Source organism: Cibotium barometz, chromosome 19, assembly GCF_041138505.1.
Source record: "Cibotium barometz isolate CiBa-2024 chromosome 19, ASM4113850v1, whole genome shotgun sequence".
Taxonomy (NCBI): Eukaryota; Viridiplantae; Streptophyta; class Polypodiopsida; order Cyatheales; family Cibotiaceae; genus Cibotium; species Cibotium barometz.
In genome coordinates, this window is record NC_141064.1 from 32,516,403 (window position 1) to 32,533,970 (window position 17,568).

A 17,568-nucleotide genomic window follows, 5' to 3' on the forward strand; every position below is an offset into this window, starting at 1 on the left:
TATCACCTCTCAAGGCTCCTCTCATCCCTCCAACACCCTTTGGGTGAGTGGATGACAGGATGAGATGAGGGGAAGGGCCTGCTGGCCTGGTTGTAGGTGACTCCTTTGGGTGTAGCATAAACTGGACCTAACAATGGTATCAAAGAGCCTTTGCCATATGTTGCGCGCTGGTCGCTACTGAGCTCCTCTCTGGTGGTGGTTGGTGCCGAAAGCATGTACGACCATGTGTGTGGACAAGTCGGTGTTCAAGTATAACTGACGTCTACATAACGTCAGGTAGCATCATCACTGTTGCCACATACCTCTAAGCTCAGTGTCGTCAAAGCCTCTGGGTATCGCTAGCATCTACCATATCGAGGGGGGTATTAGTTGTGTTGGAATTATCTAAGCCTCAGTGGTGGTGTAAGCTGTATCTAGGTTCTTTAGTGTGAACACATTAGGTGTTAACACATTAGGTTCCTTGTGGTGTCAACACATTAGGTGTGAACCACCTCTATCTAAGGGCCAAAGATAAGGCCTAGATGCCTATAAAGGCATGTACTTGGGTCTTTCATTCTTACAATGAGTACCATTCAAGTTGTGCAATCTCTCTCTCACACTTGAGCTCTCTCTCTCTCTCTCTCTCTCTCTCTCTCTCTCTCTCTCTCTCTCTCCCCCTCTCACTCTCACTTCCATGTGATTGCCCTCAATGCTTTTTTTTCTCAATGCCCTCTTGCTTTTTTTTTCTTGATATGATACCTTGTGCGTTTTTTTATTTCATGTCACCAACTCCATCAGCTACAGCAGTAGCACCATCGCTTCTTTAAGCGTCATTTTCCTCTCTGAGGCGCCTTTGTCGCCCCATAGCAGCAACACGTGCTACCTGTAGTACTACTGCTCAGCCACCTTTGCACAAGGTCACCAAAAGCTTTTCTTCTATGCTACAACAGCTTCAGCTACAATTTTTTTTTTTGCTTAGCCACCTCACATGACTTACGAAATCAAAGGAGCAGCACCTCGTCCAATGCCTATACCCATATAAAACACCGAAGAGGTCTTTTCATGAAGGCATACCAAAGCAACATCGTTGTATACATCATCATCACTGAGCCTTCCATCAAGATGGGAGATAAAATCTTCATCCACAAGAGCTTTACTGGATTGAGGCCTTTGACCATGGATATATTTGATGTGCTCAACCATGATATAAAAGGAGGAGCAAGAAAGCTATTTGGCTTTTGTTGCTCAGAAAACCACTTTGATGCTTGTTTCACTGCATATGTGTTTTGCCTTAATAACTCCTTCATGGATGAGATGTGCATCATCACCAATTATTACTGCTTCATTGAACACATCTACCTTGGAAATCATGCTTGGACCTCAAGTCTCTTTAGCATGGAAACAATGCCGCAAAAGGATCTTCATGGCATCGAGGGGGAATTCTTTCCCAAGTTTCTAATCTATTTTCTATTTTATGTATGAGTCTGGGGTTCTCTGCTCGAGTTGTCCCCCAAAATCTGAATATTTTGGATGTCTTTTGGAGTTGTTGTAAAGCCTTGATGCTATAAAAGGCAAAGATGTATTCTTATCCCAGTTAGGAGTCAGGGGGGGACTAAGTAATAATCTCAGCTTTGGTCATAAGCTGATTGAGGGAATAGTTATGGCACGAGACGTACGCATGGCTAGGTCGCCTCTCTGCAGTGATGTGATGGAGTTGGGGGTTAGTTGCTTTTTTTTCATTCGGATCTCACCACATTCGCTCTGCGAGGGGGGGTGCTAGAATTATCTAAGCCTCAGTGGTGTAGGCTGTGTCTAGGTTCTTTGGTGTGAATACATTAAGCGGGAACCACCTCTATCTAAGGGTTAAAGATAAGGCCTAGGTTCCGGTAAAGGCATGTACTTGGGTCCTTCATTCTTACAATGAGTACCATTCAAGTTGTGCAATCTCTCTCTCTCTCTCTCTCTCTCTCTCTCTTCCATTCATGCGATTGCCAACAAGTTGTGTGCTAGCTACTACTACCACGTGGCTCTTGTTGGAGAATATGTGCTGATTATCCCATATGGTGATCTATCCTTGCATGATATAATGCTTATATATAATATCACCTCTAAGACTCCTCTCATTCCTCCAACACCCTTTGGGTGAGTGGATAATGGGATGAGGTGATGGGGGGGGTTCCTACTTGGTTGTAGGTGACTCCTTTGGGCATAGCATAAATAGATCTAACATTTATCTTGCATTACATGGACCTCCTGCACACACAAGACCAAGTGAATTACCCTAATTTTTGTGGTCTTGCATGGTGTGCATATAGAGAGAGATTAGGGTGAGAGAGAGCTTGAGGCTCAAAAGTCAAGAGGGATGAGAGCTTTTAAAAAGAGAGCGTGTGTGAGAGAGTGATTAGGGCGAGAGAGAGTGTGTGTGATTAGGGTGAGAGAGTATGTGTGATTAGGGTGATAGAGAGATTGAGGCTCAAAAGTCAAGAGGGATGAGAGCTTGTGACTAAAAGAAAGAGAGTGAGAGGGAGAGAGAGTGTGTGTGAGAGGGAGAGAGAGTCTATATGCATGCCCCTTACTGAACCTTTATTTTGAGCAAGTGCATGCATGTTTCCTTGTTTGAGGTAGATGTATAATGGATCATGATGAAATAAAATCCTTAAGTCTTGATGATGCATCCAAAAAAGATGACAGCAAAAGAGTATAAAGAAGAGACTGAGAAGGCGGGAATCAGTTAGACAAAGGTCTCAGGAAAAGGCAGTTGAATAGGAAAAGGCAAAGTTAGACAAAGGTCTCAGGAAAAGGCAGTTGAACAGGAAAAGGCAAAGTTAGCAATCAAAGAGGAAGGAGAAAAAGAATAGGAACCATAGCATTAGAGTGAAAAAAGATAAGAAATTAATCTGGGTAATGAACTGAGCAATGCATACTATGGATCAGTGCTCACTTAAGTAAAGATATGAATAAAGATCTGCAAAATTGCTAATGTCCTATACGGATGTATTTGTATGGAGTTACACTAACATGAACAGAATTGACCCAAGCTTTTATTAGTGTATGGGATCAATCTAAAGGAGCATGCAATTCCCATAAAATAGAGCAGATACAATATGAATCTGAACTTTGCAAAGCAAGTTAAGGAGAAGAATGACAAACTCCTAAGAGTTGGGTTCATCTACCCCCAGTGGGACATAAGGCTGAATGGCTATCACCCATAATCATTACCTCGAAGAAGAATGGGAAGCTTAGGGTTTGCATTAACTATAGGAAGCTCAATGCTGAACCATTCGAGATCCATTCCTACTGCCTTTTATATATTCCTTATTAGATGTAGCTGGAGCAAGAGGACACGAGATGTTCTCATTTTTGGAGGCGGGTACAATCAAGAACGATGGCTAAGGAAGACAAAGAAAAGAGTGACTTTCGAGCTGAAGAATACTCCTACCACATTCCAAAGGATTGTTCAAGAAATCTTCTATGAACACCTAACCTCCTTCATGAGAGTCTTTGCGCGTGGATGACTTCAATGTGTTCGGGAAGAAAATGGACCACTTAAAGTAGTTAATGCTTTGTCTAGAGAAGTGTAGAGAATCCAAGCTAAGTCTCAAGTGTGCATTTAGCAGATCCTTGTTTGGGCACATAGTCTCAACAAAAGGGTTGGTAGTAGATCTAGCAAAAGTGGAGGTGATTGTCAAGCTGCAAGCCCTGAAAAATCCCAAAGAGCTGGCCAGATTCCTGGGCCAAATCAAGAATCACAGTAGATTCATGAGATTCCTAGCCAATGTTGGTGATGCCTCTGTGTCTAACTGTCAAGGACGCAGAGTATGTCTGGTCTAGAGGATGTCATGAAGTATTCTAAAATTTAAAGAAGATGCTTGCTTCTGTTGCCATCCTCTAGTAGCCCAATTACGAGCTGATATTCCACATATTTGTGGATGCCTCAAAAATTGCAATCGATTGCGCCCTCATGCAAGAAGCAGAAGGATGGTTCTGCCAGTATATTATGCAAGTAAAAGGCTCTCCAAGGTAGAAAGAAACTACTCCACCACAGAGAAAAAGTCCTTGGAATGATCTACTCCATCAAGAAATATAGGCATTATCTCTTAGGGAATGTCTTCGAAATCCATGTGGATCACAAGGCACTCTTGCACCTTGTGTGACAAATCAAACTTGATTGGAAAAAGCTAGCTCGATGGATGCTACTGATGTTGTAGAAGTTCAAATTCACTATCAAACACACTCCTAGGCCTTAACCTACAGTGGTGGTAGACTTCCTATCCAGATTAGCACATGGTAATCCACAAGAAATTAACTACAACTCCCCACCATAGGTGAATGGTTAGGCAAAGTCCACCAATCAGTGATCCTGAAAGGAATTCTCATTATGGGTGTTCAGAGTAGCTTACAAAATACCACAAGACTCACACCATTTAGTATGGTGTATGGGCTAGAAGCAGTGGTACTACCCATGGAATTCTTGGTGCCAAGCTTCAGGATTACTCTTGTAGAACAGCTGATTCCAAAAAAATGAAAAGTATAAAGAATAGAGAAACTCCTAAAGCTTGATGAAAAGAGGATGTTCAGTGCATGGACATTAAATATTATCCAAAAGAGGAGAAAGCTAGAAGGGGACAAGAGCACAAAGTTCAAGATATTTGAAGAAGAGATGGCGTGCTACTTTTCTTCTCCAAAATGGGACCACCTTGAAGTTCTGTTATAGCTTATCCCATGGCAGCTTTGTGAACTTTATCACAGTTAAGGAAGTCCAACATTTTCACATTTCCCTCAAGAGAGAAGAAGAAATTCACACCACTGTGTGTAGTAGAGATGTTCGGGCTCCCTATAGAGAAGGCAAAGTAGAGGTGAAGCCTGCAACAACAGACGATGAAGATCTCATAGAACAATTTGGATTGCTTGAGGGGGAAGAGCCAAAGAATACAAAATCATAGGCAACCCAGACGAGGATAGTCAAAAGAGGTTGAAGCTCGTTTTTGCAGAGATGATATCCCTCACACTCAAGCCCTATTGCATGTTGAGGAGGAGGTATGGACTAGTAAAGACTGTAGAGGCTAGGATAAGAGTGGCATGGGTTGAAGTTCTTTACACTAACCTCAAGGAGTAGTTAAACATGCCTATTAGAAAGATAAAAATCAATGGTTATCGGAAGTCATTGGTCTAAGGGGTAGCAGTAAAAGAGAAAAGAGAATGGGATGACCACACTCCGGAGGGGGTGCTACTCCTACCACCACAGTCTAAGAAAACATCGGAGTCCACTTCCCCCAACATGCAAGGAAAGAAAAGAGTCTTCTCCTTCGGTGGAGAGAGGAAAAGGTCACAAAAAGGAGCAAGACATCCGAAGAAGACACAAGGGATAGAAAGAAGTGGCTAGTGGCTCATAGCACATAGGAAACGACCTAAAAACATGCAGGATAGAACAGCTAGGAAAACAAGTGCAGTTACAAGAGCTCTCCACTTCGGCGTTCGCAAAAAATGTTGATATGGAATGGGCATAGGGAGCCCTAAATTATTTACAAAAATGCATGAATGGAGGGCCAAGGGAAATAGCAAGATTGTAAATCAAGCCTCAAGGAGAAAGATCTAGCTTGTGTTCAATGTAAAAGGACTTTGCAGGTTGTCCGGAAGGAGAAAGACTCCTTGTTGGAGGATGTGTAAAAGATGAAGATAGAAAGAGAGCAACAGGAAAGCCTGCAAAGGTAGCTCCAAGAATTTTAAGAAGCAAATAGGACAATGCACAAGGAAGTGGAAAGCCTGATGAAAATTGATGTGTTGGTAGGAATAGAAAAAGAAAAATTGGACACAGTCCTACATTGCTGCCTAGAGAGCACAAGGGACCACATGGCCTGGATCCTACAAGAACATCAGAATATCATAAGGGCGGTGTAGGAAAAAGTTGACAAGGACAAAGTCAATCTGGTGAAGGCCAAAGCACGACTGGCAGTACTAGATACAAAAGAATACTTGGAAGTGTTTGAGCTAGGATGCAAAAAAGATGGAGGAGTGGGAAGTACATGCAGCCATAGAGGAAATCAAAGGGAAGGGGTGTGGGAAGAATATCTAAAGAGATTACAAGTAGCCACCATGGAAGCCCCCACACCCACTTGCAAACAGATAATCCCACACCAAGAGCAAGATAAGAATTTGGATGGCAAAGTTGGACCGTCAGAGTTGGCCAAAGTAGGAGAAGCTTTCAGAAGATCAACCGACATCTTGACTAAAAGACTACCCATAAAAGAAGAGGCCAATGGGAAATGGAAGCAAGGAAGAAAAAGAATTAAGGAAAGAAAATGTTAAGTTGGCACAAGAAGTTGAAGCGTGGAAAAGCAAGTTTGTGGCAGTAAAGGCTAAAAGTAAGAGAGTTGTTACATAGCTAAATCTGGAAAGCAAGGGTACGGAAATAGTATTGTGGACTAGCACACCTATTGACAGCATACCACTGAATGAGCTTAGAAAGCATGTGAAAAAAGTTGAAGAAAAGATCAATGATGAAGCTGCTTTAAAGATGCAACTAGATGAAATGGAAGTAGTAATAAAAGAATACAAGGAATAGAAAATTAAGGATGGCAAGACCATCAAGAAATTAACCAAAGAGCTAGAGTCCACAGTAGTACCAAGAGAAACAAGGAGCAAGGGCGGCAAAAGCAACAATGCAAGAACTTAATATTACCCTCACTACTGCCCACTCTGAACTGATAAAGAAAAATGAACAACTCCTAAGTATCAAAAAGACACATGCATAGGAGCTTGGGAGCAAGGATCAGATGATCCTAGATTTTCAAGAATGGACCAACCAACAAAAGGAAGCAAAGACAACAGTAGAAAAGGCAAAGCATACCAATTGGCATGGGCAAGCACTTGGATACTTGTAGCACTTGGTACACTTAGCACAACAATCCAAATGTATGCAATCATGCAACTAGACATAAATCAACAAATTCATGGAGGGGAAGCACACATCCAGAAAGTCTAGGCGAGCTACAACTCGCACGTCCCCCAACATGAGTCAAGAAACCATATCAAGAGCTGTACGAGGAAGTGGTGGTGTGTCATGACTCTTAGACCTCGGTGAAGAGGCAGAGGCTCATTCTAAGAGCAAGAGTGTCAGTGCCTCTCACCAATGGTCCAGACGACTGACAACAAAGGAAGAACAAAGGTAGGAGGTGCAAAGCATCCGGAGTAGGAGACGAGAAAACCACCTTATAGATGGAAATGGAGCACATGCTAGAGAGGGATGATTGAAAAGCAAGAACAAGATGTTTATGAGGATGATGCCATTCAACCAGAGCTCACTGCAACGCATGCCAACCAGGGCGGCCATCATAATCTTAAATGCATCATGCCAAGACCATGACTGTGGAACACGAAAGGCCGGAGGAAAGAATAGAGCTCGGGTATGCCCTAATCAACACGAGCCAGAGAGCATGTGAGCCAAGGTATGCATGAAGAATGCACATCAATTTTGTTTTTGAAGGGACTACTACTGCTCAACAGGATCTAGACAAGAAAGGATGGGACATACCATAAAGAAGACAGGATAGGATTTTGGAAGTCTTTCCAAACACAAGAACCTTTCCGAAACTCAATAACTTTTTTGGAAACAAGAGAGATGCCAAAGCCAAGCACGAGGCAGTTGAGTATTAGAAGCTGCTAGCCTCACATCTAGTGGAGCATGGGAAGCACATAAGTAAGAGGTTGGCTAAGAAGTGGATATCCTGCCTATCCATAGCCTCTAGGGCATGGTTCATGAACTGATGAAGAAGAAGGTTCACTCCTAATGGAGTGGTGTACTAGGTCTTGGGCAGGCAATCCTTAGTTCACCCGCCCCAAAGGAAATTCTAACGAATTCACTTGTCATCATCATGAACATGACTATCTTGTTGTAACAACTTTTGCTCAACGTGTAGTACCCAAAAGAGAAAGAGTGGGAACACTCCTGATATAGAGGGTCTGAATGTAACTACTGGTATGAGAGACTTATGAGACTTCTAGAGGAATTTTCTGAGATAGGACTTCTAAGTATAACTCATGAGAGAGAGCATATTTTTGGCAAAGATATGAATAAAGCAAGGAGAGTATCTATTGTTCTGAGCTATCTCTGTGTCATTTTTCTATAAGATCTTGGTGCATAAGTATGGTTATCTTTTCCTTTCTGTCTTTGTCCATTCAAGTGCACACGTGGCATCATGCATCCTGCTTGTCTTCATTTGTTCTTGTTCTTTGCACGACGTTAACTTCCTCCTTGATCGGGTGTAGCTACATTTTGCATGCCTATTGAACTGGGCATAATGGTGATAGTCGTTGTTGCTGTACGAAGCCGACTAGGTGATCTTGAACCATTGAAGTGATTAGACACTGACAACACTTAATTTCAAATAGGGAAAGTCTACCGATTTAGTGTATATAGTTGCTTAAAACTAGTAATAGAGGTTGGACCATTTTTAATGTTGGCCGGTCTAGTGTAAAAACTAGTCATTTGTATATAAGTCATTTTTGACATAAGAGATCTCCCTTCACTCCATTGGCAAGGAGCATTCCAATTTCATGACAATAGAGTGAGGATGCAATAGATGAGCTAGCACACCCATAATGGAAAGTTGCATTTCTAGCTCGAAGGTAAGACCCAACAACACATGCTTCAGCAAGGTATAGGTAAGCTCTTTACTTGAACACGTGGTTACCTTTTGATGTAGCACATCCTTTTTTTCCCCAAGTTTATAGAGGTTGATAAATAAAATGATCGCTTTTCTGGCATGTTAGTAATCTCCAACATCAACGATGTGTGTCATTTAATGGACTTTAAATTGGATCTGAATGCTACAACTCATCCAAATCTTTTTGCATTTGCCCATGGTATTAATAGGCCAATTATTTTCTCAAAGCCACTTTAAATTGCTCAAAATTTACAGTGGTTTCTTTATATATACACCACCAAAGTTTTTCATCATTAGATGAGAAAGTTGAGAATTGCTTGCAATTGTATAGATGCTACATGGTAGGATATTTGGTTGAGTGTGTGAAGGCTGGTTCTCTCTCTTTGATGCTACACAGTAGCATCTCCTCTAAGCTTACTTGCCATAAACTTTTGTAGATTAATTTAACAAGATGGCATGAACCTCCCTTTTATTGCAACACAAAAAAGGTTCTCTCTCTCTTTGATGGTACACACAGTAGCCTGTCCTCTAGGCTGGCTCTCCATCCACTTTACAGATTAATTTAACAAGACGGCTTGCATTTGTCTTTCATTGCAATGCAAAAGATATTGTTGGGTTTCCCTCTCTCTAATTACATGCACACCAAGACACGATTCTCCCTCATCAATTTTGGATTAAAATAAAGAAGGAAGAGCAAACACATAGACCTAGTAAAGAGATAGAAAAGAGAACAACATTACTATAAAAAGTGAAGATCATGATACTAACAATGAGGAGAACATCCACAAGCTACAATATATTCCTTTGTGCAAAAAGAGAAATACTAGTAATATGTAATCACATAAATATTGAATAAATGACTTTTTAAAAAATTGAATCCATGAAAATTTTCATTAATATTAAAAAACATCTATGGTTTTAGTTTTATGTTTGTCTCTTTCAGTTGGAATGTGTGTGTGTGTGTGTGTGTATCTATATGTATGTGTGTGTGTATGTGTGTGTGTGTGTGTGTGTGTGTGTGTATGTATGTATATGTATGTGTGTGTGTGTGTGTGTGTGTGTGTGTGTGTATTAAAGAGTAGAGAGTAAGTCATACTACATGGTCTTGCGTAATCATGAGATTTGTGTTTTGTTGATGGAGAGAGAGAAATGAGTTGTGATGTAAGTGCATGTTTGTTTTTTGGTCTTGTATACATTCTCTTCTATTTCATTTGTATTATAGGCATACCTCAAATCATCTTCTTCATTCTCATTACTTTTCCACCTATTTATGAACCAATCTAATCTTGGATGTGACTGCACCATATTGCATGTAAATTTTCATTCCCATATAGAAATATCTTATGCACTATTATTATGTGAGACATTTTTATAATGAGGCTTGTCTAGATCTTTCATACAATAATCTATCATCCCATGAAATGAGTGCCTCATCATTAGATAACTTCTTTAGTCTACCACAATTCTTCTTTGGTTCTATGCTTGAAACCTCAAAAGTTAGATTGGTTGAGTTTGAAAATGTCTTGCTCTTTTTTTCATTTTCGACATTTTTCTGTCAGAAACAAAGAGAGAGAAGAATATATATAAAACTTAAAAAAAACCAAAAATATATTAAGAATACATGTAATAAGCATTATGAAAATTGGTGTGTTTGCAAGAATGGAGGTTGAAAACGCAAATAATGTTTTTTTAATTTCACAAACTCCAGTTCGTTATTTAAATATTAATGTAAACTAAAAAAATCAATGCATTTTGAAACTTTACTTGATATCACGTAGATTAGTCTAGGCATCACAACAAGCATGTGATCTCATACGTCGTGTCTATAGTGGAGCAATAATTTCTACCAACTTTACAATAATTTCTACCAACTTTAGAAGCAGATTTGTAAAGTTAAGAAAAAAAAACTTTTTAGGATACACCAACCTTTCCTTTTTTTTGGGAAATAGATATTTATAATATGAACACAACGAAGTCTTTACAACGAAGATATTTTTTGGGAAATAGATATTTATGATATGAACACAACGAAGTCTTTACAAAAGAGAGCCATTCAAAGGGGCCGTGGGCCGAGGCCTATTCTTAATCTTGGGAAAGGTTTTTTTTAATGTTTTATTCTCGGAAGGACATACAGTTTCTGACCTCTTTGCGAGAGTGTCTCTCATGGGCCCTAAGAAGTTAGTGCATGCATTACCTTTTGACCCTATGTTTGATATAAACAAAAGCGCGAAAGAGTCCTGTCATGTGTGGGTACACGACCCTTTCATATTACTCCAAGAGTGATTTCTACCAACTTTAAAAGCAAATTTGGAAAATTAAGATTTTTTACGCCACAAACTTTTTCAACACATTCGAAACGTATTAGTGTCTCTCTCTCTCTCTCTCTCATTTGCGCGCATGGAAGCACGACACTCTGAAAAAGAGCGTCCACTCAGCCATGCTTGGCTTTAGCGAGATGAGGTTAGCCCACATCTGCAAACAGAGAGCCAGATAGGAACATTTGACATCATCATCCTCATGCTGTGTTACAGAATATGATCACAAGGCAAGACATAAAAAGCTCCTGTAATGAAAGCAAGCAAGCAACGATCGTTGATACCCAAGGCTATGGTGGATGCAAGTGAACGACAGCCATGGTAAACATTAAGAGAGAGCAGGAGTGCAATATCTACTACTATTGATTACTCGATGACTGCAAGTACAATGTAATGCTGTGCTTTATAGGGTATAGGCAAAATGCTTTTTCTCAACACACAAACTATGAGGAAAATGGCACATGGCTCACTAATGACATCCCTCCTTACACATATAAACACTTAGGGGGCTAGAAGACGTGGTTCACATGTAATAACTCCTTTACTCACATAAGTGAGTTGTCACACACATATAGGCACACTTACACATTAATGCTCGCACACGGTGTTGGACACAAGTAATGGACACACACACACATACGACTCCAAAACCCAACAAACCTCCCTTTGGAGCGAAAGTGGAGATTTCCCAAGAAAGACCTTCAATAGGCACGTTGATTTGGGCTCGCTCACACTGGCACCACGTGATGCAAAAGATTACAGTGGCCATACCTGTCGTGATACAACAGATCACAATTAAGATTGCAAATGGAGCTTGACCAAACATGACTTTAACTTTCATTAGTCTACTCAAAGAACAACCCTCCCTAGATCTAAACAGGGATATACTGGGATAGTGGAGACTTTTATAACATAAGGCGGTACAAACGTATAACAGACATGGAAGAAACACACGAGATACAATCAAATTTCGAGGGACTACACGGGCAAAGAACCCATTATTGACACCACGCACCTAGCATAAAAAAAGCCCAATCATCTCAAAAAGAGATAGATTAGCCATTGCAGTATGGGCTTTTTTTGGTACTGTTGTAAAAGTTCCCAACTGCTCTGGTGCATCTTTAGGATCTCATTCTTCTTCTACCACTAGATTGGCATGATTCTACTCTTGTTCTCATGCCATCCGTTTGTAGCATCTTTCTTCGGTGGGTCCCAACTTCTTGCAGAATGTGCACTTGACTACTTTTCCCTTGGGTTTACCTTTAATTTTGGAAAAGTAGCCTCTTTATGACATGACTTATAGAGGGGTATTCTCAAAGCAACGATCCTCATCAACGAGGATAGCCACCACATTATCATAAGGCATCTCTCTGAATACCCAAAGTGAAGTTATTATCTCTTTGTGTTTTTTCATCTCTTCCAAGCTAGAAAAGAGTACTGCTTTCTTGTCATCCTCATCAATGTTGGCCCTTACAACGGTTAGTTGTTGGAGGAGAGAGACCCTATGGTGTTGAGGTATTTTTGCAATGAGTGATGTTCTTTCATTTTTAAACCAAAATACTTATGCTTTAAAAACACCTTTAATCTTGTTCATGAACAAATTTTCAAAATTGTTTAATAGTCTTGTCAACGTGGACATGATGCATGAGGTTGTCGGCAAGCCCTAGGCTGATGTATATGCTAGTGTTCGGTCATTCTTCTCCGTCTAGACTCTTATTGCAAGTGTTGTAGCTACACCCTAAGGCTTCTCTTCTGTGCCATTGAAAATGCTCCTCTCATGAGCAAGAGTCTGACTTTTGCCTGCCATGCTAGAAAGTTGTTGCCAAATGACTTCTACTACAAGAATTCGAGCACAAACGTTCATGAGGTGAGTGACACACCTTGCCCATGATGCCGGATGGGCGGGTAGTGTGTTGTCACTCCCTTTTTTTTATGTAGTGCCCAAGGGGAATTGTGAGCTAGGTTATGGTAGATTAACTTCTTAGTTTGAGCTATTTTATGCTCCCGAGTGCGGTTAGGCAAAGCCCCACAACCTTGGTTAGTTCGTGCACTCCTCCTATGGTACAAAAGCTTCCCATAAACCCCGTATGGACAAGGACTTTCACATGCATAGGGCTCCATGTGTATGGAAACACTAGGTGTGGCCTTGGAGCTAACCTCCACTCCCTCATCCCTAAATTAATATGCCAGGTGCAAAGATTGCGGTCAAAGCCGAACCCTTGCAGTAGTCATGAGACCTATTAAGCTAGTGGGCGGGTCTAGCATTTAATGTTTGAGTAGGGATTTCTTCATGGTCTGGTACCCCTTCCATCGATTCCAGATCTAAGGAAGTATAGATCTAAGGAAGTATTGTTTGTTTGTTGAGAGTGTGAGGCCCTGTACCACACTAAATCTAGTTCCTGAAGAGAGAGCCTCATAGAGAAAACCCTGTAAAGAGAAGTGAAGGAACTTGGGCAACTCAGAGAGTATTGTGTATGAGGTGACCCGCCGACCAAGAGAAAGCGGCTGTTGCGACAGTAGTAGCGGTGAATAGGCGAGTGTAGTGGCGGCACCAACAGAGAAAGAAGTGACGCCAGAGCAAGTGATGGTGGCCCATCAATTGGCGTAATGGTAATGGTAGCATACATCAGTAGCATAAGCAACGAATAGCAGCAGGCAGCATCGCTTGTGTGAAGAGAGGGCGAGCAAAAGTGGTGCAGGTGTCATTGGTGCACGCACGGTAGGCAGCAGATAGTGAGGAAACTGGTGACAGCGACAATGATGGAGAGGACCTGCTAGAGGCTGCTGTCAGGTGGTGCTAGAGGCGGCGACTAGAAGTGAAACAAGTGAGCTTTAGTCACTGCATATCACTGGCTCTGATACCAATTGATGCCCAAGGCTATGGCGGACGCCGGTGAAAGACAACCATGGCAAGCATTAAGAGAGAGAGAGCCAGAAATAGTGTAGTATCGATAATCTCACAAATATAGGCACACAGTTTACACATTAATGGTCACACAAGGTGGTCAACCACTTAATTACCAATTAATTAAAGAAGACCTTTCACACTGTGGTCCTCTCCATATTGTCTGGTAGCTTACTCCTCATTTTCCACACTTCCGGTGCCTGACCATGTGGCTTCTTGTTGTTGGTCCCAGGAACGCATAACTATGAGAGAGAGAGAGAGAGAGAGAGAGATTCATCAATGTCTCTAATAAAACTTAGCACCTGCCATCATGCACTACGAAGCGTGCAAGTTTTTGCAGCCATTAATACTAGCATCATATATCTTTATAGCCCTTGAAACCATTCAAAACTTGCAATAAATGGTGCAACTAAAATGATTTATGGGGTCCTAAGCTATGTCCATAGTTCGGTATTGTTCCATATAGTTTGGTGTCCTTTAGGAGTTCCAATTGGTGCAAAGCGCTCACCACCTCTTATATATATATATAGTGGATCAAACTATAACAGTGGATCAAGCTATAACCACTCAAGCAAGAGCCCATCCTATAGGCTCTGCCTCCTTTGAGTAGCTCTGCACTTTTGGTTCAGGTGCGCTCCTGGCCTTAACTGGCTGGATGCGGATATGTTACATTATCGAAGAAACTCTCATATTTCTTCTCAGCATTTTGTACTACACGAGCAATGAAAACCATGAGCTGGAATAGCTATACATACACTTGAAGGTCTTCCCCTCTGTCATTGCTGGAGGCAGGCGTTTCACAGCTCACAGCAAAATCTAAGCCGTCGATCTCATGATGTCCTTCAAAGTGGGAATGCCTTGGGAATTCAGTCTGACATAATTCCCCAAGCAAGAAAAATCTGGACGAAGTTCTCTCCAATCACACACTGACAGCTGACTTTGAATATTTCCAAGAAACGCCTGTTTTTTTAAAATTTTGTGAGGGAGAGTACTGCAATGACATGGCATCACTACCCCCACTATGGAAGTGAGTAAATTCGAACCCTGTACCTTCCTTTCAGGAAGCAAGGGCACTACCACTGGGATAAACCCCGGAAACGCCTCTTTCGCGCAAAGACTGAAGCGAGTAGCAAAGGTCTCCCATTCCTTACTCCATATAACATTGCTTCTTCTTAATCATCTAATGCAGAGGCTTTACAGCAGAAAGTCCACTTCTATACATCAACAAACCAAAAAAACAAAAAAAAAAGACGCCTCCCAAGGTAGTCAATAGGAGACTAAGGAGTCTTGTGAAGAAAGAGAGATAAGAAAGGATGCAATGATCATGGGTGCATGTTTACCAATGGATATTTCCGATGGTGGGTGCCTTCATGCTGTGATGCATCCTTCGCTATGCTTTCAATTGAAGAAGATTCTAGTACCCCTTCTGTTTTTGAATCTGGCGGACATGCACCAGCAGGAAACCCCCCTGATTTCTTCTCATCTCTGAGTCTTCTGAAAATTTCTGTGTATGCCTCTCCAGATAATAGATTTTGGGTATCCCATGCCCCGAATTCGGGAATAACTGCACGCTGCTGCTGCAATAAAAAAACAAGTACTCATTTCACAGGTGTGGCATGGGTGGTGGGACTGCAAGAACAAGGCTTCAGACCATCAAATTCATCATGCTTAGGATTTACTACATGCCACTGCATGTCATCCATAAACACAATAATTTACTATGACAGTTTTTCTTACATGCCATGGCATCCCTCAGAGGCTCAACAACACAAGCAGTAGCCTACAAGCTATCCAAAACTGGGAGCATGCTGATGATGCCACATCCATATTGATTCACTATGATACGTTTGTTTTCTACTTTAATCATGCATACATTATCTACATGCCACGACATCCCTACCCATGCCATCAACAACCATATTGATTTACTACATAGTTTTTTTACACTTTAATCATGCATACATGTATTACATGTCCATACCTTTACATGCATGCATGTTCTACATGCCATAACATCCATATTGTGTTACTATGATATCTTCTATTATGCATACATGTCCTTCATGACATGACATCAACACCCATGTCAGCCACAGTCATAATTATTTACTATGATATCTATATAAAAAAAACTTTAATCATGCTATAAGACCCTACCCATGTCATCCACAACCACATTGATTTACTATGATATATGTATTTTATACTTCGATCATGTATAGACGTATTACATGCTTTGACATCCCTATCCATGTCATCCACATCTATGTTCCCTCTTTTGATCATGCATACCTGCACTATATGCCATGGCACCCCTACCTGAGTCATCAACTTCCATTTGAACTAGTTCGATTTGATGAAATAACTGCAATCTTTGTAAGGGAAGAAAAGGGATCACTTACTGTTTCGACTCCCCTCGGCATTGCCCTTGCTTGGAGGACTTGGGATCTTAGTGGCACTTCTTCAGCAGGATTAGGCAAGTCTGCAACGCTGTCAAACTTCTCTTCTTTCAACTTGACATGCAACTCTGGGGGGTCTTCGTCTTCGGTCATTTGGGCCGAATCTGAACTCATTTGGGCACTCAGTAGATGATGGAGATGATGATTCTCCACCTTCATTGAGGCCATGGCATCCTTTCTATACCTTCCCGCAGAGCTTGAAGAGCTTGCCAAACTACCATACTCTACAGAGCCTCTGATAAAAGAGTACTCACTCTCACGATCAGTCCTCTGCTGCAGAAGGTCTGCATCACTTCTGGTTGTTCTATTAAAGCTAGAAATGTACGCATAATCTTTCTTCTTGTAAGCCCTAATGGACACAGGATAAGGGCTAGGTGATGGAGATGAAGATGGCTTAGCTCCTTGGACTTCAGCTGTGTTTTGGGCGCTCATGTTTATTGGGCTTGCAAAAGGATAAAGATAATTAATTTGAATTAAGGTTTTCTATATGGCTGCAAGCAAAACAAAACAAAAAAAAAACCCCAATTACCACATATATATAAAATTAAATTCGTGAGAAACAAAATTACACCACCCATATAGGAAATTGGCTGCAAAAAAATTCAATAAACCACATTTATATGTAATTAAAATTGGTGAGAAACAAAATTACACTACCCATATAGAAAATTGATCTCAATTTTCCTTCAATTTACGCTCACTATCATAGGGAATGGATTCCTTAAACACAAGCCCACAAAGCTTTATATTTCCATTTACACAAAAAAAAAACCACGTAGGTTTGTGGGCTAACCTCCCACACAGAAAATCGAATCTTTTAAGTACACGATCCAAAATACCTTATTAATTTCCTTCCATTGAGACCCAACTTTGCCTTTTTGGGAGCCTTTTTTTATAGAAATTCAGCAGAGAGCGCTCACATGCACACAATTCAATAGGACATGTGAAGAAACTCTGCAACGTGGGCGGTTTGAGAAGCTTCTGCGCAGAAGCGAAGGATTCTAGGGTCTGGCGGTAGACTCTTTGTTTCTTAGTTTCAAAGTTCGAGAAAATGATGGGTCAAGTCTTCGCTTTTTTCTATATATTTTTTAGTTTTGTGCTCAACACAAATAAAAAATATGTATGATTTTATTTTAGTCTTCCTTTTTCTAAATTGAGAAAGATGTTTTCTTTTCCCAAAGAGTCGTGGCACTCTAAAACTTCATGCACAATAATGGGGTACAATATCGTGTAGACTTCTGTAGACT

The 17,568-nt window shown here is 40.9% G+C and overlaps 1 protein-coding gene across 4 annotated transcripts; it reads right to left on the reverse strand.

Moving 5' to 3' along the window:
• Nucleotides 1–11,315: 11,315 nt before the first annotated feature.
• Nucleotides 11,316–17,333, reverse strand: LOC147628472 (uncharacterized). Of its 4 annotated transcripts, none has more exons than XM_086813625.1 (4): nt 16,979–17,067; nt 16,265–16,812; nt 15,203–15,439; nt 11,316–11,728 (listed from the first exon to the last, which is right to left on the reverse strand). In XM_086813625.1, the coding sequence occupies exons 2-4, from the start codon at nt 16,751–16,753 to the stop codon at nt 11,714–11,716; spliced, it is 741 nt and encodes a 246-aa protein (XP_086669751.1). In that variant the 5' UTR covers nt 16,754–16,812; nt 16,979–17,067; the 3' UTR covers nt 11,316–11,713. The 4 variants fall into 4 exon arrangements, with proteins under 4 accessions (XP_086669751.1, XP_086669748.1, XP_086669749.1 ...); XM_086813622.1 differs by lacking the exons at nt 11,316–11,728; nt 16,979–17,067 and adding exons at nt 14,206–15,076; nt 17,161–17,333; XM_086813623.1 differs by lacking the exon at nt 11,316–11,728 and adding an exon at nt 14,206–15,076 and having other exon boundaries at nt 15,203–15,436.
• Nucleotides 17,334–17,568: the final 235 nt, after the last annotated feature.